The sequence below is a fragment of the Lepus europaeus genome, chromosome 7 (assembly GCF_033115175.1).
Source record: "Lepus europaeus isolate LE1 chromosome 7, mLepTim1.pri, whole genome shotgun sequence".
Lineage (NCBI taxonomy): Eukaryota > Metazoa > Chordata > Mammalia > Lagomorpha > Leporidae > Lepus > Lepus europaeus.
The window spans coordinates 93461823-93486373 of record NC_084833.1 but is presented as its reverse complement, the minus strand read 5'-3'; the positions used below and the strand labels follow the sequence as shown (position 1 = coordinate 93486373).

The 24551-nt window shown below is 38.7% G+C and overlaps 1 protein-coding gene across 6 annotated transcripts; it reads left to right on the top strand.

Annotated features, from left to right (window-relative positions):
* The first annotated feature begins 9564 nt into the window (after positions 1–9564).
* Positions 9565–24491, top strand: CASP1 (caspase 1). 6 transcript variants are annotated; one of them, XR_009866403.1, is made up of 13 exons: positions 9565–9599; positions 10257–10523; positions 14572–14634; positions 17432–17547; positions 18195–18371; positions 18792–19026; positions 19521–19664; positions 20586–20695; positions 21836–21939; positions 22594–22643; positions 23625–23914; positions 24040–24083; positions 24178–24489. XR_009866403.1 is itself a non-coding variant. In XM_062196945.1 (10 exons), the coding sequence occupies exons 1-9, from the start codon at positions 9593–9595 to the stop codon at positions 21932–21934; spliced, it is 1218 nt and encodes a 405-aa protein (XP_062052929.1). In that variant the 5' UTR covers positions 9565–9592; the 3' UTR covers positions 21935–21939; positions 22367–22457. The 6 variants fall into 6 exon arrangements, 4 of the variants coding, with proteins under 4 accessions (XP_062052929.1, XP_062052930.1, XP_062052931.1 ...); XR_009866402.1 differs by having other exon boundaries at positions 23625–24083; positions 24178–24491; XM_062196945.1 differs by lacking the exons at positions 22594–22643; positions 23625–23914; positions 24040–24083; positions 24178–24489 and adding an exon at positions 22367–22457.
* Positions 24492–24551: the final 60 nt, after the last annotated feature.

Sequence of the window (24551 nt, the reverse complement as noted above, 5' to 3'; positions counted from 1 at the left end):
AATAATTGCCTACTCCAATGTCTTGAAGTGTTTTCCCTAGGTTTTCTTCTAGCAATTTCATATTCTCTGTTCTTATATTTAGGTCTTTGATCCATTTTGAGTTGATTTCTTTATATGGTGAGAGATAGGAACATAATTTCATTCATTTATATCATTTATATATATTATATAAAGTATATAATATATATATATATATACTTTTGCCAACATAATTTATTTATTTTATTTATCTTGCTACTTTACTGGCTTGAACAACTTTTGTTAGGTTTTAGTATTTCCATGCATAGGATTGTATTATCTTCAAACATGAATATTTTGAATTCCTCCTCCAAATTGTGAAGCTCTTTATTTCTTTCTATTCCTTAAATGCTCTTGCTAATATTTCTAATGCTATATTGAATAAGGGTGGTGAAAGTGGACATCTTTATTTCACTCCACTTCTAAAGGGAAATGCTTTCAGCTTTTTCCTATTTAGTGTGATATTGCCTGTGGGTTTCCCATAGATAGCTTTTAAAATTTGGAGGTTTGTTTATTCGGTATCTAATTTGTTGAAAGATTTCATTATGAACGGATTTTGAATTTTATCAGATGCTTGAGGTGATACTATGGTTTTTGTTGTTCATCTGTTTATGTGATGTATTATTCTTATTGATTTGCAAATGTTGAATCTTTCATTCCAGGGCTAAATCCCACTTGATTGTGTTATATCACCTTTTTGGTGTGGTGCTGGATTCAGTTTGCCAATATTTTGTTAAGATTTTTGCATCTATGTTCATCAAGGATATTGGTCTATTCTTTCTACATGTGTGTAAATTGAGGGTTTTTTTTGTTTTTGTTTTTGTTTTTGTATTGGAATCACAGTACGCTCACCTCATGAAAAGAGTTTGGCAGAATTCCATCATTTTGACTATTTTGGCATAGTCTGAAAAGTATTGGAATACATTTCTCTTTTGATGTTTTGCTAAATCTGGTTGTAAAGGGATCAGGTTGTAAAACCTGGACTTTGATTTGATGGAAGACTTTTAATTATGCTTCAATGTCACTATTATGGATCTCTTCAATTTTTCATATCATCTTAATTTAATCATGGTAGTTTATATTTATCCAGGGATTTATCCATTACTAAGAGGTTTTCTAATTTTTAGCATAGAGTTATTCATAGTTGTTTCTTCTGAAAATTTGTATTTCTGTCTTATCAATAGTAATTTCAGATCTAATTTTATTTCAGTATTTTTTCTTTGTCTAGCTAAAGATTTGTGCATTTTGTTTACCTTTTAAAAAATCAGCTTTTTATATTGCTGGTCTTTTTTAAATTTTTGTTTCAATTTCATTTAGCTTTGGAGTGATCATTATTTCTTGCCTTCTGTTAATTTAGGGTTTGGTTTGATTTTGATTTTCTAAGTTCTTAAGATACATTATTAGACTGAGATATGTCTATTTTTTCAATGTATGAATTTATTGCTCTAATCATTTTTCTTTTTGTTTCAAAGGCAGAGATACAGATAGAGAAGGAGGGAGGCAGAGAGAGAGAGACAGACAGACAGAGACAGAGACAGACAGCAAGCTCCATCTTCTATTTGCTGGTTCACTCTCCGGATAGCCACAATGACCAGGGCTAGGTGAGGCTGAAGCCATGAGCAAGGAGCTTCTTCTGAGTCTTCCATGTTGGTGCAGGGACCAAGAACATGGGCCATCTTCTGCTGTTTTCCCAGGTGCTTTAGTAGGGAGTCAGATCGGAAGTGAAGCAGCAGGGACTTGAACTGGCACAGATATCTGATGCCGGCACTGCAGGTAGAGGCTTAACCTTCTATACCACAGCACAGGTCACTAAACTTTTCTTTTAATAATGATTTTGCTGCATTCCAGAGATTGTAATAATTTGTTTTCATTTTTTTCAAGGGATGTTTTATTTCCTTTTTAATTTCTTCAGTGACTTATCGGTTACTCAGAATCATGTTAAGTTTTAATTAAATTTAATTTTCATTTTTTTCTAATTTTTATATTTTGGTCATATAACTACCTCCCCTCTGTGTGTCTGTGTCTTCATATGTTGTTCTTCCTGCCTTTCTCTGTTCCTAAGTTTCTTTCTCTTTTGGTAAGGACAACAATGATATTGGATCAAGGACTCATCCTGTTCCAGTATGACTTCATCTTAAACTAATTACATCCTCAAGGAAACTGTTGTGTAATAATAGCACATACTGAATTACTGGGGATTAGGACTTCAATGTACCTTTTAGTGGCAGGATTGTAATTCAACCCATAACAATGCATAGCTCACAAAGTGGTTACAAAAACTGTTATTCAAAATTTGTTTTAAGTGAATGATTTGTATACTGGCATTCTATATTTTATATTTCATTAATCTACCATCTAAATATCCAGTTTCTTATTCCTGGTGATATATCCTTATAATTGCTTACTTTCAAGTGTATTTGTAAACCTCGCCTGCCAGTATTGTTCACATTTTGAGTGGAATACTTGTGGTTTGAACTGCCACACAACATATAAGATTCAAGGCCACATCTACCTCTTTCCAATTATTTGGTCCAATGCGGTTCCAAGATCAGTCTTTCACTTGCATCGGTCAGAATTCTCTATGTTGTTGTTGAAGAAATCTGATGCAAGGACACTGTACTTTCGGCTGTCAGTCAGTCCAGCCAAGCTCCTTGCTGCTCCACCCCAGCTCACCTTTGAGCATGTCCCCTTTGCAGTCTTCCTCCATTGCTCAGGAATGCTCAGCACTTCTCCTGGCCTTGATATCATGGTCTATGTGGGCAAGTTCCTCATTTATATGAAAGCAGCAATGCCCCAATGAACATGCCCATTAAATTTTGAAGGCTGTGCTTGGAAGTCTCAGGGAGCTCTTAGTTATCATTAATAATATATTATAGAATTCAACTGCAATACTCAGTAGAGGATATACATCAAAAACACTTAGAAGTATTTGTGTGTGTTTGTAATTCTGAGTGTCACCCTTAGAGAGTCTTTTTTTCAAAATCTGTTTATTTAAAGTCATTGAGAGAGAGACAGACAGAGACAGAGACAGAGAGAGAAAGAAAGATCTTCTAACCCATGGTTTACTTCCCATATGGCCTCTATGGTCAGGGCTGAGCCAGAATGAAGCTAGCAGCCAGGTGCCAGCAGCCAAGACTCAGGAGCCAAGCATTTCATACAGGTATTCCACATGGGTCTCAGGGGCCCAAACACTTGGACCACTCTCTGCTGCATTTCTCAGTCCATTAGCAGGGAGCTTGAATGGAAGTGGGGCAGCCAGGTCATGAACAGGCGCTCAGAAGGGATGTTGGCATCACAGGTGGCAGTTTACCAGCTACATCACAACACCAGCACACTTAGACTTTTCTAATTAGATACTCTTCAATATTTTTGAAAGGTTTTATAAGGAGTCGTCACTGTGGCTCAGCAAGTTAATGCCCTGGCCTGGAGCACCTGAATCCCAAATGAGTGCCGGTTTGAGTCGTCTTCCAGTCCAGCTCTCTGCTATGGCCTGGGAAAGCAGTGGAAGATGGCCTAAGTCCTTGGGCCCCTGCACCCATGTGGGAGACCCAGAGGAAGCTCCTGGCTCCTGGCTTGAGATCAGTGCAGCTCTGGCCATTGTGGCCATCTGGGGAGTGAACCAGCAGATGAAGGACCTCTATCTTTGCCTCTCCTCTCTCTGTGTAACTGACTTGCAAATAAATAAATAAATCTTTAAAAAAGAAAGAAAGAAAGGTTTGACAAGCAGAATCAAGATCCGTAAAGTACTTATTCCAGAGCCAAACTCTCATTAAACACTCAATGCAAAATAGCTGCTTTAAAGGCATGTTAATAGGACTCTTTTTGAAATATTTATTTATTTTTATATTATTTGAAAAGCAAGAGGATAATCAGAGAGGTACGGAGGCAGACAGACCGATAAAGATCATTGATTCATTCTGCAAAATCCTCCAACAGCTGGGGCTGAAGCCAGTAGCCTGAAACTCAATCCAAATCTCCCATGTCGTAGCAGGGACCCAGGTATAGGAACCATATTTTGCTGCCTCCCAGAGTGTGTGTTAGAAGAAAGCTGGATTGGAACTGGAGTATGAGGAACTTGAATTGAGCACCCCAAAATGGGATGCAGAAATTCAAAGTGGGAACATAACAGCTGCCAAATACTACCCCCAATATGAATCTCTTACCTGCAACATCCCATTAGCCCCTCATTGCCTGTCCCATCTCTTTAAATTCCTCTCTGAAGCTATCTATCAAAAATCATCATATCCTAAAATCAGCCTATTTTTCAAAACTTACTTCCCACTGATCCCAAAAAACTCTTCTTGAATCAAATAAGATTATTCTTTAAATTTTCTCTTCTGACTCTACCTCTGCATTGTGTTCATATTATTTTCTCTTACTGGCTTGCACTGATCTTACATTTCTACCCTCTACTGATCACAAAGATAAAATAATCCCAAAACAAGGACTTTGAAGTAAAACAAGAAACATACACTTTATAGTCATGAATGCTGCTACTGAGAAAGAAGCATATACTCTGAGTCTCAATTTGTTGATCTTTAAAATTGTAATATTTGTGTGCAAACACTGCTGAGTGGGTCAAAGGATCTACCTCAGTATCTAGAACACAGAAATGTCTCAGTAAGTGTTTTGTTTTCTCTTCTCTCATTATAATCAAGACACCCTCATCTTGCATCTGCAGAGTGTCCAGCTGGTTTGCAGCAGTCTTCCATGCTTGCTCCAGACCATGTATAACTGACTTTCTTCTGATATCTCACAGTACTTTCATCTATGCCCTCTTTTATTGCCATTGTAATTCTTCTCCATGCATTTACTTTATCCCCTCTGCACTATCTTCAACTCCATAAAGCAAGTACATAGTCCTAACTGCTGCTTATCTGAGAGCGTCTAAAAATTCATGTATAAGCATACTGTGAAATAACTATCCATGTATTTCAAGTTTTTGCACCCAACTAAACCCATTTTTGAATACTTATTGAATAAACCATAGCTCTGAGCATAGAACCAAATGAAAGACTGACACATGACAGAAAGCAAGTATCATGGGTGGGGTACAACTGACTTCTCACTCTATGTCTGGCAACTTGTATTTATCAAATCTTTGAATCAATTTTTACCTGGCCTTCTTATTTATAACATCAATTAATGGTTGTTTAACTTGCATAACTTACAAAATTGTTTTGATGATCCCTGAAATTAGACTTAAGAAATATTGAGAAACATTTTCAAAGACGTGTATTTCCATATTCCCTTGCTTCTGGGCTACAGCTCATGACAAAAAGAGATGGTAGGTGCTATAGTATGCTCTTACACCTGGCGTTCCATTCTAGAAAGTAAGAATGATGATAAGTCCCCTCATACAGATAGGGAAATAAAGGCTTGTATTAAATAACTTGCCCAAGATGTACAACTAATAAATGGAAGTCAAGTTAGAACTCATATTTTCCCTAGTCTACGTGGATAATCTGTATAGAATGGGAGGATTTAGAGATAGACAAAATAAAAATATTAGAGATATTTAATATCCTCGTTGTTGTATTATTAAAATATCTTCACAGTTAAAAATATGAACAATATGAGATGGATAACCTGAGAGGGCAAGTGACATACTAAATGTTGAAATTGGAACAACTAGAAACCAGTCACAGGGATGTTCTGACTTCTACATCAGAGCTTTTCGTGATGTGCACTTAGTTTTAGCCACTCTCTGTTACTAGTTTAGACCAGCAGTGTGGTGTAGTGTGTTAATCCTTTTTTGTGATGCGGGCATTTCACATGGGAGTGCTGCTGGTTAAGTCCCAGCTACTCCCCTTCTGATCCAGCTCCCTACTAATATACCTAGGAAGGCAGCAGAAGATGGCCCAAATGTTTGGGCCTCTGCCACTGGTGACAGAATTCCCGGCTCCAGGCTTCCCTGTGGCCCAGAATGGACTGTTGCAGGCATTTGGGAAGTGAACAAGCAGCTGGAATATCCTTCTCTCTCTCATTCTCTCTCTCTCTCCCTTCTCTTTGTTGTTCTACCTTCTGAATAAAATAAGTAAGTAAAACTTCAAAAAAGATAAAATATTAGTTATAGGAAAACTGCCACATTCTAAACTTTCAGATTATTGCATCTATATAACACTATGTCCCTGGCACATATCTTAGTTAATAAAGTAATTCCTACCAATTACCCTTACAAATGACTTCCAGTCTGTCTAGAAATCCCAACCAAACTATAAAGTGGTAGGTATTTGCATTTCAGTCACTACAAGACCCTCTTCCTCTTACCAGAGTTTCCTCCGATTTCTGGAAGTTTCAGTGTCAAAAAAATCAAAGGAAAGAAAATCTTCTCCATTCCAATCTACTCTTACAATCATTAACCTTTTAGTTTTAAAATGTAATGTGATTATAGTATAGTACAATTTGTCAACAGAATACACCTTTTTTAGGGATTTAAAATGTTCTGTGTATGTTCTGGTACAACTCTATGCCATATAAGATGCAGAACAGTTTCAGCATCCCAGAAAGTTTTCTCAAGTCCTTTGCCCTCAGTTTACCTTCACCTCCTCTTCAGACAATTAGTGATCCCATTTCCATCACAGCACATCAGTCCTACCCATTCAAGCAATCCATACAATGGTTATCATAGAGTATGTGTTCTTTTATTGAAGGCTTCACTCACTCATAATAAAAGCATGGTGTTTTCCTATTGGATGTTCCAGTAATTTGTTACCTTTTTATGTCTGGGTGGTATGCAATATCTATACTTCACAATTTGTTTACATATTAACCTAAATTGGTTGTTTAATTTTCTCAGTTTTTATCATCTTAATTTTTGAAAGATTTTTATTTATTTATTTGAAAGGTAGAATGACAGAAAAAACTGTGTGGGGGAGGGAGGGGGATTGAGAGAGAATGGGGGGGAGAAAGAGAGAGAGAGAAAGAGAGAGAGAGAGAGAGAGAGAGATCTTCTATCTGCTGTTTCACTCACCAAATGGCCACAAAAGCCAGGGCTGGTCCAGGCCAAAGCCAGGAGCCAAAGCCAGGAGCCAGGAACTCCATCTGGGTCTACATGATGGTGGCAGGAGCCCACATACTGTCATTTCCACTCCCTTCTCATGAGCATTAGCAGGGAGTTGGATGGGAAGCAGTGTAGCTGCGACATGAAGCAGTTCTCTCATATGGGATGTAGATAGGACAAGCAGTGTTTCACTGAGCCACAACAACAGCCTCTGGCATATTAATTCTTTAGGAGACAGTAGAGTCTTGCTATCTAGTGGCTCTCCATCTACCTTCCCAGGAGGCAGAAATTATGTTTATGGTTCTATATTCCAAGATAGAAGACCTGGCCATTCTTTCTGTGCCTGCACATTGGTGTGTAGGCTTGGCTGGTAGAGAAATCCTCATGAGAAATCTTTACAGCATTTAGGAAAATAAGTAAAGGAATGGAAGAAACAATGTGCGTGAAATGTTTGCTTTACATTTATGCTGTAAGTCATCTCTGTGACAAGAAGCACTGCATTCTGATGCAAATGGATTTCCTAAGCAATAAAGATGAAAACATGCTGAGAAACTCCTAAGATTAAAATCTATATAGTTATCCCTCTACACAGTAAACCCCATTCTAGCTAAAATACATTTAACATTTAGCCTAGATCATAGGAATTAAAACTTCCAGCCTTTTATTGAAAGGTGTTTGCTTTAAATTGTATAGTCCTAAAACAACAGTAATACAGCCATCAATATTTAATTTTGATATGTTCCAGGTATGTACATGTAGACATGAGTGTATACATGAGTTCATTAACACAAAAAAGCATGCATTTCAGTGACTCTGGGTCATAATTCTTCTAAAATAATATTAATGCTATGAGTATTCTTTTAAATGTTGATAAAATTGAAGAACATTTATATTTTGTTACTAATCTAGCTTCTATCAAATATATCAACAAATTGACCTCAGTGAGCTTAATTTTGGATAATCAATTAAACATGTGCTTTCAAAAAGCAATGACTTCTTAAGGATTTCCCAATCACTTCAATCTACAATTTTAATGTCACATAATATTTCATCACTTATTTTCCTAATTAGTTTTTTCTAAACATTTACCTCAGTCTAACATTCTGAATATTCCAGTCACATCCTGGGGCCCATGTTTTTCTTCCCTTCTAGAACATGAGATTACGGATATAGGGCACCAGGTCTGTTTAGACTAGACCCACTTAATACCTAAATAGTGTATGGCATGGAGTTAGTCTTCCATGCTGGAGGGAACTCCAACTGTTCTTGGAGAAAGAATTACAAATAAAATTTATCTTGTTGTAAACAAATTAGAAGGTAAACATATTCTTCATAATATGTATTTTCCATGAACTCTTTGAAGAATATTTGAATATTTGCAAGATTAATGAGTGGATAAGTTACATGAGGGATTTTACAAAAGATAACTAGATGATCCGTTAATTACTAACCTTGGTATATTTTTTAGTGTGCAATATTTATTTCAAATATAATACTACCATTTAATATAATCTTCACATGTATCAGGAAATGTTCTAAGCATTTCCTAATTTTCACTTGTTTATGGTTAAAACTGTATGCATGAACTAAGAAAAAAAATTATTTTACACCTAATGAAACCAACACAGAGAAAAGTTTGATACTTACCCAAGAGGCAAAGTTAGAATGCTAAGTCCAAGATTCTGAGCACAGAGTCTGAGCTTTTTAGTCTCTGTTAGAAGCCCTCAAAAGAGAGCCATCTGAAAAGGTGGAGCCATCAAAGAGAAAAGATTTCATTTTGGTGAAAATGTTTCCACTCCTAAGAGCAAAAGTACCTCACAGGTACAGCTCCCAGGACTCTTTCCCTAGGTGTGGCATATAATGGGAAGACTAACTTTAACTTCTTTTTTTTTGACAGGCAGAGTGGACAGTGAGAGAGAGACAGAGAGAAAGGTCTTCCTTTTGCCGTTGGTTCACCCTCCAATGGCCTCTGCAGTAGCGCGCTGCGGCCGGCGCACCGCGCTGATCCAATGGCAGGAGCCAGGTGCTTATCCTGGTCTCCCATGGGGTGCAGGGCCCAAGCACTTGGGCCATCCTCCACTGCACTCCCTGGCCACAGCAGAGAGCTGGCCTGGAAGAGGGGCAACCGGGACAGGATCGGTGCCCCGACTGGGACTAGAACCCAGTGTGCCGGTGCCGCAAGGCGGAGGATTAGCCTAGCTTCTTTGAAGGGTAAGAACTTCTTTGAAGGGTAAGTGACTTTTCTGTATCACACTTCCTAATGAACAGGAGATTCTTCTTTGTCTAAGTTTCACGGAATTCAATTAGCTTTCTCATTCCTTTCTTATCCTCCAAGCCCCACTCTCCACCCACCCTAATCTTCTGCAAATACTTCGTGTAAAATTTTCTAAAGATACACCCCTTGGTGTACTTTAAATTATAGAAATCTAGTTATTTCTTTGGGAAAAAAAATACAGGCATGCATATGTATATTCAGTGGGTATTTCTCAATCTGCGTACACGGGCCACTAAAAAGGAAGGTGGGAAGTGCTTTCAGTTTCTTACCACACCCGAGAGTAGAAGAGAAAAGCCATGGCTGGTGAGTGTCTTCCTGTTACAAAGATGGGTCTTAGAGAAGAAATGCTTTTGGAAAGGGCTGGCTCTTCTTGAAGCCATAATTAGATTCTATAGACATTTAGAGGAACAGACTTAGGGACAGGATGAGGAACAGGTAGGGAAGGGACAGCTTTTAGAAACGAAAGGCAAGGGCTAAAAAGGAGCTGGGGCTTCACTGGCATTCTGCTGTTATTTTGCAATCTTACACTTGATCTTAGCTAAAAGGCCGAGAAGCGATGTTTTGCAATCTTAACTGAATTCTTAGTATCAGAAGTCTGGCAGAGCATGCAGAGCTGGCACAGAATGAGACAGTAGCCATTGTCCTTAAAGAAAAAAATAGGCTACCACAATTTCATTATTTTATTATTCAGAGTTGAATAAAAATAGACCAAGAAAAAATTATCTCTCCTTTCCAGGTGCTAACATAAAGATTGTAAACCTCAGTCTCCAGGCTACTCCATTAGCATATAGGGCAATATAGATTTTTTAAAATGGGGCTTGGGGGCAACAATAGAATAAGAGAAGGGACTGTGTGGACAGGGCTGCACTGCTGATAAAACTCAGAGGAGGCCATTTCCTGTTGAAGACATGAGAGGAACACAAGGCTGTTTTCATGACTTGAAAAATCCCTGTGCCCCAGACAGGATTCTGAAGGACAGGAGGAAGCGGTTTATCCACTCAGTGGGCACAGGTACAATAAATGGCTTACTGGATGAATTGTTAGAGAAAAGAGTGCTGAACCAAGAAGAGATGGAGAAAGTAAGAGTTGAAAATGCTACAGTTATGGATAAGGCCCGGGCTTTGCTGGACTGTGTCATTCGGAAAGGGCCCCAGGCATGCCAGATTTGCATCAACCACATTTGTGAAGATGACTGTCACCTTGCAGGACTGCTGGGGCTCTCCTCAGGTAAGGGCCAATGACTCAGACAAAATTCACATAGGCCTGTGTCTTTGTGCCCAACATCTGAGCGCATTCTTAGTCATGTTAGTTTGCATACAGCTTCCTTGTCTGACTTCAGGGCAATATTTCAATGTCTGTGACACCATTGTATGTTGCCTATTTGTTTATGTTCTGTCCATGCTGATGGCCTTCTTTGGGTTGAAGTTCAATTCCTGTCCTGATTATGTGGTAGCTCATTTGTTGAAGTTCATTTGATCAGCCTGAAAATCTTTATATTATCTACTCTAGTCCTCTAGGCCAAGTACATTATTAGTATTATTAACCAAATAATTTTGTTAAGTCAGAGTACTACATGCTTATGTAATTAATGAGATTTAAATTCTGTCATCCAAGACATTTTATAATATTTTTCCAAAATTTTGCTCTCTTTGAAGACTTTATTTCAGTGATGTTAGAACAATAAGAAAATAAGCTAAATTTTTTTTCAAATTAAGGATATTAAGTGAACTCTGTCTTCCAGTTGTCGTCCTGCCCCCTCCCTTTGAGGAAAGTTGTGAACTAAAACTAATAGAGTACCAGCTGTAGAAAATTCTGTGAGACCTACCATCTTCATGCTCAGTCCCCCTGAGGATCCAATGCAAGATTTATTTTCTTTCAAAAAAGAATTTTTCCTTCTAGGGCTTAGTGAAAGCTTATACCTGTCTAACCTGACATTGTGATGCTTTATGTGCTCATTTTCTTGTAATCAATTTCTTGCTTTGCTTTTAATATCCATTTTTCATTGTATGTCCTACACAATCCCACAAATGCAATACCAATAAATAAAACAAAGATAAAAAATGATTGTAATGGGGCTAGTTGTGGCACAGCAGATTAAGCCACTGCCTGTGATATGTGCATCTCATATGAACACCAGTTCAAGTCCCTACTGCTCCATATCCAATCTGGGCCCCTGCTAATGCTCCTGAGAAAGCAGCAGAAATGGCCCAAGCACTTGCCACCACATGAAAGGCCTGAGTTGCTGGCTCTTGGCTCCTGATTTCTGCCCAGACAATTGCTGCTATTTGGGGAGGGAACTAGTGGATGGAAGATATCTCTCCTCTCTCTCAGTCTCTATCTCCCTCTCACTCTGTCACTCTGCTTTTCAGGCAAATAACTGTTAAAAAAATTATAGACAAGGTGTTTTCTTCTCTATCTCATTCCTTTCAACACCAAGTCTTTGAATCTTAGAGGTACCTGCACAACCCACTGTGAGATCTAGCACCTGCAGTCTGCCTATCTATCTATCAGATGGCATCTTTTTGTTCAGATATTATTTTCAGGTCATTGCAGATAACAATTACATATATTATATGAATGCATTATAATGGGTTAGAACTTCCTAAAAGGAAGCTTTGGTCAGTCCACTTCTACTACAACAAGGCCTCCTCCGAGAAATGATCTTGGATTTATCAATGGCAAAGAAAGCCCAGCAGTCATTAGGAAAGGTGGAACAAACTGTAGCCTGTTTCTCTTGCTATGAAGTTTTGTGGGACAACCTGTGACTCTTCCTCCACTCGGAAGAGGGAAATCAATTTTATTTTGTCTGCAGAAATATAATCTTCAATAACTGCTAGGAAATGTAGACTTGGACTATTCCTCATTTTTAAACTCATGTCAATACTTTTTTTAAAAAAAGATTTATTTTATTTATTTGAAAGAAAGAGTTACAGAGAGAGGCAGAGACAGAGAGAGAGGTCCTCCATCCATTGGTTCATTCCCCAGATGGCTGCAACGGCTGGAGCTGAGCTGATCCGAAGCCAGGAGCCTCCTCCAGGTCTTCCACGCTGGTGCAGGGGCCCAAGCACTTGGGCCATCCTTCACTACCCTCCCAAACTGTAGCAGAGAGTTGGATGGGAAGAGGAGCAGCTGAGACTAGAACCAGCATCCATATGGAATGCTGGCGTTTCGGGCCTCGGCTTTAGCCTGCTGTGCCACAGCACCGACCCCTCATGTCAATTCTTAATGTTTCTGGTATACATTTCTCAGGAATTGTTATTTTGATGTCTTTATTGAATTATAAATAAAATTAAATATAATCCTGTTCTTGCAATCCAGAACCTGACAGAAATACAAACAATAGGGGGTTGGCACTGTAGTATAGCAGGTTAAACTGCTATCTGCAGTGTTGAAATCTGGTATGAGCACTGGTTCCAGTTCTGGCTGCTCCACATCCAATCCAGCTCTCTGCTAATGTACCTGGGAAAGCAGTGGAGGATGGCCCAAGTCCTTGGGTCCTTGCACCCATATGGGAAACCCAGAAAAAGCTTCTGGCTCCTGACTTCTGCCTGACAAAGCCTCTGCTGTCGTGACCATTTGGGGATTGAACAAGCAGATAGAAGATCTCTCTCTCTGTCTCTACTCATCTCCCTCTCTGTAACTTTTCCTTTCAAAGAAAGAAATATTTTTTTCTAAAAAAAAATAAACAGTAGATTTATTTTATGCAACCAAATAGTTTATCTCAGGATTTGTACTTTATCCCCTAGATTATCAATTCTTTTTAGAAAAAGATTTATTATTTTTATTTATTTGAAAGGCTAAGTTACATACACACACAGATGTAGAGACACAGAAAGAGGCCTTCCATTAACTGGTTCACTCTCTAAATGGCTGCAACAGCAAGGGGTGGGCAAGGCCAAAGCTGAGAGCCAGGAGCTTCTGGTCTCCAACACAGGTGCAGGGGCTCAAGCACTTGGGCCATCCTCCACTGCAGGGAGCTGGACTGAAAGTGGAGCAGCTAGGACTCAAACCTGTGCCCACATGGTGCAGGCAGTGGCTTAATCAGCTACACCACAGTGCCAGCCTCCAGGTTATATATTAAAGTACTAACAGGTATATGGCATCATTTAGCAGGGAGAGTAAGATTGTGGTTGGTGTTCCTGTCCAATAAATTTATCTGAAGATCTGTGTTCATATTCTGGCTCCACTACTGTTTTGCCCAATGACACTTATGAAACATTCTTGACCCTTCTGAAATAGTATGCTAATTAGTTAACATCTATAAAGTGTCCATCCAGATACTTATAGTATTAGTAATTGTATTCCTATTGATATTTACAGTGACATTACAGAAAGAATGTAGATATAGCAAAGAGAATAGAGAACATAATGCAGTGAACAGAGAATGATTATGGAATTGAATCTCTATAGTAAATTCTACAGAATATTTTCTTTATAACTGTCTTCTATATCCTAGCACTAAATTTATTAAATCACCTAACCCATTTGTCAGGAATGTCTCTGGACATTAGAGATTTTGCTGGTTCATCAGAGAGAAGATTATTAATATTAATGGGGAATAAATTTGAAAGGTTTTTTCAGAACTTTATGAGGATATTTTATTGACTTTGCACACATATCTGTGTTTCTGAGATGAAGAAGACATTTCTATTAACCTTTCCTTCCTACAAGCGGACTAAAACACATTGGGATACATCACATCTCTCTGATGTGCAGATTCTGTTACCTGTTTATTTTAAGATTGGAACTAGACAAGGATCTTTAATCCCCTGATTTCAGCAACTGGTCACCTCACCATTTTCTACTGCGATAATTCTTAGAAAGGCCAGGTGTCCAAGCATGGATGCCTTTTTAAATTAATTTTCTCAGAAGCCAAAGTCCCCTTTGATTTAGACAGCTTCCCTTTGTACACATCTGCTGTGCAGTAGTGTTTACTCCAGCAGCCGTTTCGACATGTGTGGATCAAGAGAATTACTGATTCTGTGGCTGAGGATGTCTGAATTCCACTTTCATCACATAAGGCAGGTGTAAAGTGCACCACTTAAAGACGCTCTTTTGTTCTACTTCAAATGTTAAGTTCCTGTCCAGCTAGGTCGTTCACGAGTGTTGTTTCCCAGTGAGGAGTGTGTAATCAGGTGAGGAACATCTTGAGTAGGATTAATTATCAAGCAGTGAGTCTCAGGGAAAGAAATTTCCACCAGGAACATACAGCACCACTGGGGCAGAGTTCTTGAGAGATGGTAAGTGACTTTTAATGTCCTTCACTTGTCCACAGGTCCACAATCTGAAAACCATTTTAATGCACAAGATTCTGTGGAAGCATTTTCTTCCTTTTCAGGTAACTGTGTTTACAGAAGAAAAATATTCTTTGAACTCCCTATTCCTAGTCATTAATTTAATGGGGCACGCCCAGGTTGAGAGGGCTATGGTAATCAGGTGATTCTCATGGACTGGTCCTGTGCCTTTTTCTCCTTTTAATCCATTTGGCTTGAGCAGAAATTGCTCCCAGTTTCCCTAGCCTTATCTAAGGTAACAAATTCCGAATCTGGGCATCTAACCGATATCCCTGTGGAGTGCCAGATTTCACTTTCAAGTGCCTGTTGAACACAATCACTCATATCTTCCATAGATATGTTTTATAAAAACAGGCCTAGGGCTGATACCCTTCTCTCTCCACACTGCTTCCCTTGCAGTCTCCCATGTCTTGGTCTGTGGCGCCACCGTCACCAGTCATTCACATCTGAAACCCACAATGCATCTTCAGCTCTTTCTTTACCCTGACTTCCAACATACAGACAGTGATTAAGTTTATGTATTCCTCCCTCCATGCTGGATCTGTATCTTCATTTCTAGTTCTATAACTATATTTTACAGATCCTACTCCTACAATGCCCCGTATTTCTCAAGCCATCACTCATAATGTTTTTCCCTTATTATTTTATAAACTACTTCTTTCTCATTGGGTTTAAAACTTTCTGACTGAAGGCCGGCGCCGCAGCTCAATAGGCTAATCCTCTGCCTTGCGGCGCTGGCACACCAAGTTCTAGTCCCGGTCGGGGCACCGATCCTGTCCCGGCTGCCCCTCTTCCAGGCCAGCTCTCTGCTGTGGCCCGGGAGTGCAGTGGAGGATGGCCCAAGTGCTTGGGCCCTGCACCCCATGGGAGACCAGGAGAAGCACCTGACTCCTGCCATCGGATCAGCGCGGTGCGCCACCCGGCCGCAGCGCGCCTACCACGGCGGCCATTGGAGGGTGAACCAACGGCAAAAAGGAAGACCTTTCTCTCTCTCTCTCTCTCTCTCTCTCTCTCTCTCACTGTCCACTCTGCCTGTCAAAAATAAAAAAAAAATAATAAATAAATAAATAAAACTTTCTGACTGAAGTAAACATGTACGACTCATAAGTATGTTTCTATCTAGGAATCATTGGTTTACAAGGTGCATTCAATCATAGTGTATTGGAAAACCATTTTATTGAATGATTTGATCTAAATAACCATTATTTACTAAGTCACTATTCAAACAAAATTATCACATGCCAACCAAGTTCCAAGTCTTGTTCTACAATAACCACCCAGTAGGAAGAGGAGAGTGTTTTGTAAACTCTGGGTATAAACAGTTGCTATTCATTTCTGCCACAATAATTAAGCAGGAAATTTTTCACTGGACACAAATGTATCACAGTTACTGCACAGGTCTTAGCTGACAGAAATATTATGAAATAGTTTCAGGACTTTATCCTCAAAAAGTGAGCTCAACCTTATTGAGTCCTGACACAGTTAATATACATTTGGTTCCTTGTTAGCAAATCTCTTTTTTTTTTTTTTTTGAATGAGCCCAACCTCTTTCTTATCAAATAATCAGTGTATTATTTGTCCTGGAACAGCTTTTCATCCATAATTCAGGCACAATTTAATCTAAAGGTGATTATTTTCTCTTAAAATGATAGAATCATATATTCAACAGAAATCTATAGAAGCAAATATTTCACCAAGTTCTACAATTCTACTACTTAATCTGTTAAAAGTGATTATCACATACATACTTTCTCAGACATTTCATGAATTGAGACATTCACCATGTAACCAAATGCTCCCTTCCTCCACCAAGGAAATTATGTTCTAAACTAACTCAAATACTTCTGTTTAATTTTTCTATTGTTTTCCAGACTCCTTTAAGGAATAAGAATATTTCTTTGACCTAGTGACTATTTCTATATTTTTCCAATATATCTATTCTAAATAGCACATATCTTCTCCATAATCAACATACAGTATGTGATGTTGGTTGACCTTCCTGAATACACAGGAGTTTCTCCAAATCCCTCTTAAAACTGAGTATAATTTTCTCAGAGTAATAGTTTCATTCTAAAAGATTCCCTGAATGCCTATATAAATCAGTTTCTATTTGGAAATAGAAAAAGTTTGCATAATTTCTTTAGAAAGTATGTGGCATTGTCAGATGGTGTGGAACTTGTGGTTAAATAAAAGACTCGGATTATTTCTTCAAATAAAACACTTTGAAAACTAAATATTTGGCCATATGAAACCATATGTTGTGAATATTTATCATTTTATTACATAGTCATTCTAATTCATATATTGAATATACTTCTCTTTCTTCCAATATGTATGTCCATTAGAATGTCATACTGGAAGACAGAACAAAGGCTCATTCATTAAAAATAAATAATCCTCAAACCTGCCATATAGCTTTAATATATTAGAAGGATATTTTAGCAGAGTTACTTAGAATGTTCCTCCATTCAATTTGATCCCGAGCTTTAGACATTTTGAAATAAATTTATACCTTAACTATTTTTCTAACACTCTTTAAAATTGTTTTTTATCATGAGTGGTCTTAAAACCGTCCTTTCTGTGTTACCTAAATGTTAGTAAAAATAGCGGTCCTGAGAGGTAAAAGCAGATCACTGAATCACATGATTGGAAAACCCTTCTGGCTTGCAATGTGTTCTGTTAGCATGAATTCACTCAGCAGTGTTAAGGACTAACCCAGGGTTGTCCTCCTAAGGTGTATGTCTTTCTCTGTGACTTCATGCATACTAGATGCTGCGAGAAACATGTCCTGGAAACAAAAAAAAAGATGCAATTATTCATAATGTTTCTTGTCTCTTTCAGCTCCACAGACTACGCAGGACAACCAGGTTGTGCTCACACTTTCAGGCCCAAGAGGGGGCCTCAAGCTTTGCCCGCTAGAGACAGCCCAAAGGATATGGAAAGAAAAGTCAGAAGAGGTGCTGCTGCTCAGACCACAGGATAGAGAGGGGGGAGATACATTAATGTGCATTCCAGAGTGCAGTGGCTCTTACAGCCAATTCTGTTGAGTGGTTTTGCAAAATCATCCCACTGCTTTGCATACATCCAGGATTCCTGTCTCCTAAAATCCTAGGCTTAGAGTTCTAAGTTTGTCCCAGTTCCTAGAGTAAATAATAATAGCAACAATGACAGATATTTCATGTTTACTGTGAGTCAGACATGTTCTAACCATTTTACATACAAGTATAATAACAACTTTAACCATCAGAAAAAAATCTCACTTTAGAGATCATAAAACTGAGGCATGGGATTGTTAAATATGTTACAAAAATTAAACAACCAGCAAGTGAACAATTCAGTTTTAAAATTCATTCATTCTGATTTCAATGATTATACATCTTTTAACATTCTAGCTGTCAATGATTATTAAGTCAGATGCTCAGCTACCATCTGGGCATTTCAAACTCCATTCCCACTACTGTAGTAATAGTCAGTTGTATCTTAATATATGATTCATAGGACGTGGTTTCTTGACAGACTAAGGAAGGGGAAGCTGTATTTAACCCATGCATTAATATTTAATTAGAGACAGCCTGACTATAAATCCAATCTATGTTTCCTATAGATTTATCCAATAAAAATGCAAAGTTCAGGCCGCACCCGTCTTGCCCTCATTATCTGCAACACAGAGTTTGACAATCTCCCCAGAAGGACTGGAGCTGATGTTGATATCACAGATATGAAGATGCTGCTGATAGGTCTGGGATACAGTGTAGATGTGAAAGAAAACCTCAATGCTTTGGTAAGATTATACTACTGAAAAGACAATAGTCATGCCATTCATTCTCAAAATAATGTTGAATGATGGTTATAGCATCAGGAAATTTAATATTTTGATACTCTATCATCTAAATTTGTTTTGGGGTTCATGCTTGATGCCACATATCCCCTTTGAAAACAAGAGTCTTTTATTAAGAGCCTCGTATTTGAAAGTATTTTATTAATTTACTAACATCCCTTTCCTGTATGAGTAATCCTTGAATGATTTCATATAATGGTTTATTTCTCTACCATTCTCCCAATTGAGACATAAGTTTTCTCTTCCATTCAACTGATTTTTATGAAATTCCTTATGGAATTCCTTAAATGTCTCTTGACTGGATTCCCAGGGTGCCATGATAGTGAATCCTATGGTCCAAATTAGTGGTCTGACTTCTTTCAGGACATGGCTACAGAGTTGAAGGCCTTTGCTGATCGCCCAGAGCACTGGAATTCTGACAGTACTTTCCTAGTGTTCATGTCTCATGGTACTAGAGATGGTATTTGTGGGAAGAATTACTCTGAGCAATACCCAGATATACTGAAGGTCAACACCATCTTTGAGATGTTAAATACCAAGAACTGTCAGAGTTTGAAAGACAAACCCAAGGTGATCATCATCCAAGCCTGTCGTGGTGGTGAGTGATGACCATAATAGAACAGAAGATACGCTGATACTGACTTTATCATCTAGATATATCCATTTTTTAAAATTTTAGTTGCATCTGTTCCTTAATATTAAAAGAACACCAATTTTCACCAGTTAAAATTGTGGTTTTGTGGATTGTATGGCTGATTGGTAGATATTTGTTCCATTTTCAACAAAAAAGTATGACTTTTACTCTTGAGAAACTGGTATTTATTGAGCTCATTGGAATTCACTTAAGGGTTAGGAGAGATAAGAATTGTTAAAAAGATGGTTCTTGAAATGCACATGTGCATAAAAATTTTATGGAAATACACATTATCCTTTCATCCCTTTTTCCATGAAATTCTGAGGTATTTTTGTGTGTGTATATAAATGAAAGACATAAATAAATAAGTCAACAAATACAGTTCAATAGAACTTTAAAGGCAAACTTGTTCTTTTGATATTTGGTAGTAGAAAAAACCAAATGTTTTCTCTTACCAGAGAACCAAGGAATAGTGTGGCTAAAGGATTCAATAGAAGATTCTGGAAGCACATCTTTACTGAATCCAGATGATTTTGAGTATGATGCCAGTAGGATAGCCCACATAGAGAAGGATTTTATTGCTTTCTGCTCTTCAACTCCAGGTAATGGGGTTCTGTGCAGGACATCTTTGTCAGGGTCACTGATACAGACATTTGTACCCACCCATTAATGTGGCCACCTGAGTTTAACTTTATATGAGATTATTGAAGCTCAGGTCATGCTTTCTTCATAATTTTTCCATTATTCACAGAGACCAAATGTATGTATGTGTTTACTGAATTAGTAACTAGTAAACTCCTCAATGTTGCAATTTTTTTCCTGGAACTCTGAGAGACAAAAGTAAATGGAAGAGAATCTATACCGAAATAAATTGGAGTGTGATTCTACATAGAAAAGGCCCACAGTATATGGAACACTCAGCAGTCCAGTATGCAACATTTCTGTATTTAGTTAACATTTTCTTCACAAATATATGGTCAATAATACTGTAATTAAGTTACTTATGAATTTTGCAAGTTCAGAATTTAATGTAATAAATTGAATAGGCTGACTATTATATATCCCATATTTTCCCAGACATTTGTGATACATCATATCTAATCCTCAAATGTCTTCAAAGCAGAAATTTAGTGCCACCTCTTGACAGTTTTACTTTAGAGACTATCATTAACATAGCTCAGAGGCAGTAAGTAGCACCCCTTTATACATACAGAGATATTTTTTATCAAGGGTCCAATCATTCCCTTTTACCCCATTCTGCCTTTTCCTGCCTGTCTAGTAGAAGTGTAGTTCTTTCAATTCAGGAATAATGCCATCCTAATATGTACAACATAATCAATACTATTTTTGAATATCAGTAAGAATGTACTCACTTTGAAGATATTCAGTGACACATGGCAGGCAGAGTATAAAACACAGGATGAACTCAGTAATATGCCCCAGGTGTTGTGGAAAGACTCACGCTATCTCTCTGCATTCAGTTAAGAGCCTGATATGAGATTTGTAATGTGTTCCACTTACAGATAATGTTTCTTGGCGACATCCCAAACAGGGTTCACTTTTCATTATGAGACTCATCAAAAATATGCAGGAATATGCCTGGTCTTGTGATGTGGAGGAAATCTTCCGAAAGGTAGGGCCCCGGATGCTCCTTGCACTCTAATCTCGTGGATATTGGCTCTCCAGATGGACTGTTATGGGTGCATTTCTGGACATGTTTTGCTTATCTTTTTTTTTTTAAGATTTATTTATAGGCCGGCGCCGCGGCTCACTAGGCTAATCCTCCGCCCACCCCGGCACACCGGATCCTAGTCCCAGTCGGGGCACCAGATTCTGTCCTGGTTGCCCCTTTTCCAGTCCAGCTCTCTGCTGTGCCCCGGGAGTACAGTGGAGGATGGCCCAAGTCTTTGGACTCTACACCTGCATGGGAGACCAGGAGAAGCACCTGGCTCCTGGCTTCGGATCAGCGTGGTGCGCTGGCCGCAGTGGCCACTGGTGGGTGAACCAACGGAAAAGGAAGACCTTTCTCTCTGTCTCTCTCTCTGTGTCCACTCTGCCTGTCCAAAAAAATAAATAAATAAATAAAAGATTGATTTATTTATTTGAAAGGCAAAGTCACAAAGAGGAAGAAGCAGAGAGAGAAAGAGGTCTTCTATGCACTGGTTCACTCCCAAAAGGGCTGCAATGGCCAGAGATGAGCCTATCCAAAGCCAGGAGCCAGGAGCTTCTTCCAGGTCTCCCACATGGGTGCAGGGGCCCAAGGACTTGAGCCATCTTCTACTTTCCCAGGCCATAGAAGAGAGCTGGATCAGAAGTGGGCAGTCAGGACTCTGACTGGCACCCATATGGGATGCTGGCACTGCAGGCAGCTGCTTTACCTGCTACAACACAGTGCCAGCCCGTTTTGTTTATTTTATAATAATGCCACTATTTCTAGGGAAGTTTGAGGATCTTTGGTGAGTTTTCAAACTGGAAAGTCAGATCAATCTATTATCCATAACACCTGGAAAACCATCATTTGTTTCACCCCTTCCAGTCCTGATTAGACAAATGAGTGGGCTCTGGTTTGCTTGCATCCATAACAGTTACCAGATCTAGCAACAGACTAGATATGTCTGGGAGGTCATTCCATGTTTCAATATTACTGATTCTCAGAGGTGTATGTGATTTTTGCTTTTATCATTTATTTTGCCATATTCTTTGCAGCTTTTTCAGTTTCAGTAAAGATACTTCACTTCAAGGAAAGGTATACAGGCTTTCTATTCTCTTTTAGGTTCGATTTTCATTTGAACTGCCAGAAGGTAGGACACAGATGCCTACCACTGAAAGGGTGACACTGACAAGACGATTCTATCTCTTCCCAGGACATTAAAATATGTAAGTTTTATTGACATCTATGTGCAGGTGTGTGTGTGTGTGTGTGGGTGTGTGTGGGTGTGTGGAGAGCTAGCAGTTTGGGAGAAGAGTATTAAAACTCCATCCTTGTTAAGTTTTCTAGATCTAATAATCAAGGATGGACACGGAATGGATATCTTCTCTTCAGCGCAGGACACATTGTGCTTCCCTTAAAGTCCTTAGATGCCCTTTTTTATGGAGTTGTTATAGGTCTATAAGTAGCCATAAGACATGAATGCTCAATTGGGATGTTTCTCCTCTCCACCTCAGTAGGACAATACTTAAACAAGCCATGGACTGCCCCCTTTTCTGAATGTGCATGTCTCTACTGGTGGAGTGACTGATCCTATAACTTGCATATCTTTTAGAATATCTTTCTTTATGTTTCTTTTGATTCCTTTTCCTATAGGAAACCAAGAGTGCTATCATCCTGTACCTGTTTTTGGAATCATGTCTGTTGAAAATAGATAGTTCTTTCAACAATCTAATAAAACAAATTAAGAATGAAATGTTGTCCTGGGTTTATTTCCATGCTGCAAAACAGGAAGTGGAACTTGGGGCATGCAGTAGATTTGGAGTCCTAAAACTTGATTCATACAAGCAGAGCTGGCTAATAGCACCACTCTTTCTTTCTAGAGGACATTTGTTGGACTTTCTGCTTTAAGGACAGATGCAAATAGTAGTAGGTAAGTGACTTCAAAACACAGAGCTAAGCAGGAGAGATGCAGAGAAAAGGGAGAGTCATGACAATGACAGAATAGTGTTGTGACTTATTACAAACCCCAGAATTTATTGCTGACAAACTCATAATGAGAACTGTATTTCTCCCCTTGGTGAAGGTATTTCAGTAGCAAAATTCACTTTTGATTCATCTCTAATCTAGTACTTTACAATCTTGTTGAGAAGATAAGACAATGAACAAACAGTAAACAATTAGCAGACAGTGCAAAACTATAAATACTAGGATGTGATGTTCCTGTGTGGTTCAGTGAAAATAAATTTGGGGTGAAATCATTTATTCAGCAATGTTAGGATTAGGAAAGACTGGAAAAATGACCTTTTCCTGTACAAATAAGTTAACCCTAAATTCATTAAAAGTGAAAGTGAATTTATGACCTTGTGAAAATGTTCAGTGCTAAATATGTCACTGCATGCTGTTTTCCCCTTTACTGGTGTTCTTCTAGACCTATCAGTTCTGTGCAATCATGCATTAATTCTACTACAGCCTACAAATACTTCTCTGATCAGTCTTTGTACAGAGGATATCAAAAAGCAAAAGTGAATATTCACCCAGAGTGAATATTAAATGTTCAGATACTCTTAGGAAGTAAAAGAAAAGCAGATGGAGAACTGGAGGAATATATTTAGAACTATCCCCAGAAAAAATCAAGATAACAGGGACTATAAACAATAATCAAATCTCATATAGACCTTGTCCATACTCCTGAAGAACAGTGGTCTTTACACTTTCTATTTGTTGAATTCTTTATTTAGCACAGAGTTAAGCTTGTGATAATAAAGTAAATTCAAAATATGTTATCAAAACAATCAAAAGAAAAATAAGAAAGGAAGGAGGAAGGGTGGAATGGAGGCAAGGAGGGTAGGAAGTATCACTATGTTGTGTTTTTTTTTTTTTTTTTTTTTTTTTTTTTTTTTTTTTTTGACAGGCAGAGTTAGACGGTGAGAGAGAGAGACAGAGACAAAGGTCTTCCTTTTCCGTTGGTTCACCCCTCAATGGCCACTACGGCCAGCGCTGAGCCGATCTGAAGCCAGGAGCTAGGTGCTTCCTCCTGGTCTCCCAAGCGGGTGCAGGGCTCAAGCACCGGGGCCATCCTTCACTGCCTTCCCGGGCCACAGCAGAGAGCTGGACTGGAAGAGGAGCAACTAGGACAGAATCCAGCGCCCCAACTGGGACTAGAACCTGGAGTACCGGCACCACAGGAGGAAGATTAGCCAAGTGAGCTGCGGCACCGGCCTATTATGTTCTTAAAGTTGTGTATGTGAAATACATGAAATCTGTTCTTGTTACATAAATACATAAATAAATTTATTTATTTTTACAAAATGATAGTGATGAGACAGAGAGAAGATGCATAGTGACGGACAGCTTTAACAGGACACTTAAGGTATTTGGTGTTTTTTTTTTTTTTTTCCTGCAAATTAAAGGAGGCCTATGAGATACAACTTCTTTATTTAAGATTTATTTCATTTATTTGAAAGGCAGAGTTACAGAGAAGGGGAAGGAGAGATAATTTCACCACCCAAATGGCTGCGATGGCCAGAGCTGGGCCAGGCTGTAGCCAGGATCCAGGAGTTTTATCTGGGTCTCCAACATGATTGCCGGGGCATTTGGGCCATCCTCTGCTGCTTTCCCAGAAATATCATCAAGGAGCTAGATTGGAAGTGGCACAACCGGGACTCAAATCAGCACCCATATGGATGCCAGAATTCCAAGCAGTGGCTTAACCCATTATGCCACAACACTGGCCCGAAGATATAACTTCCTAAGGATTTGAATTTTTAGGTAAGTAGAAACAAGAAATCACGAGAAGAATAGAGAGGAAATGGTGTGGGGACTTGGAGAGAGAAAAGCT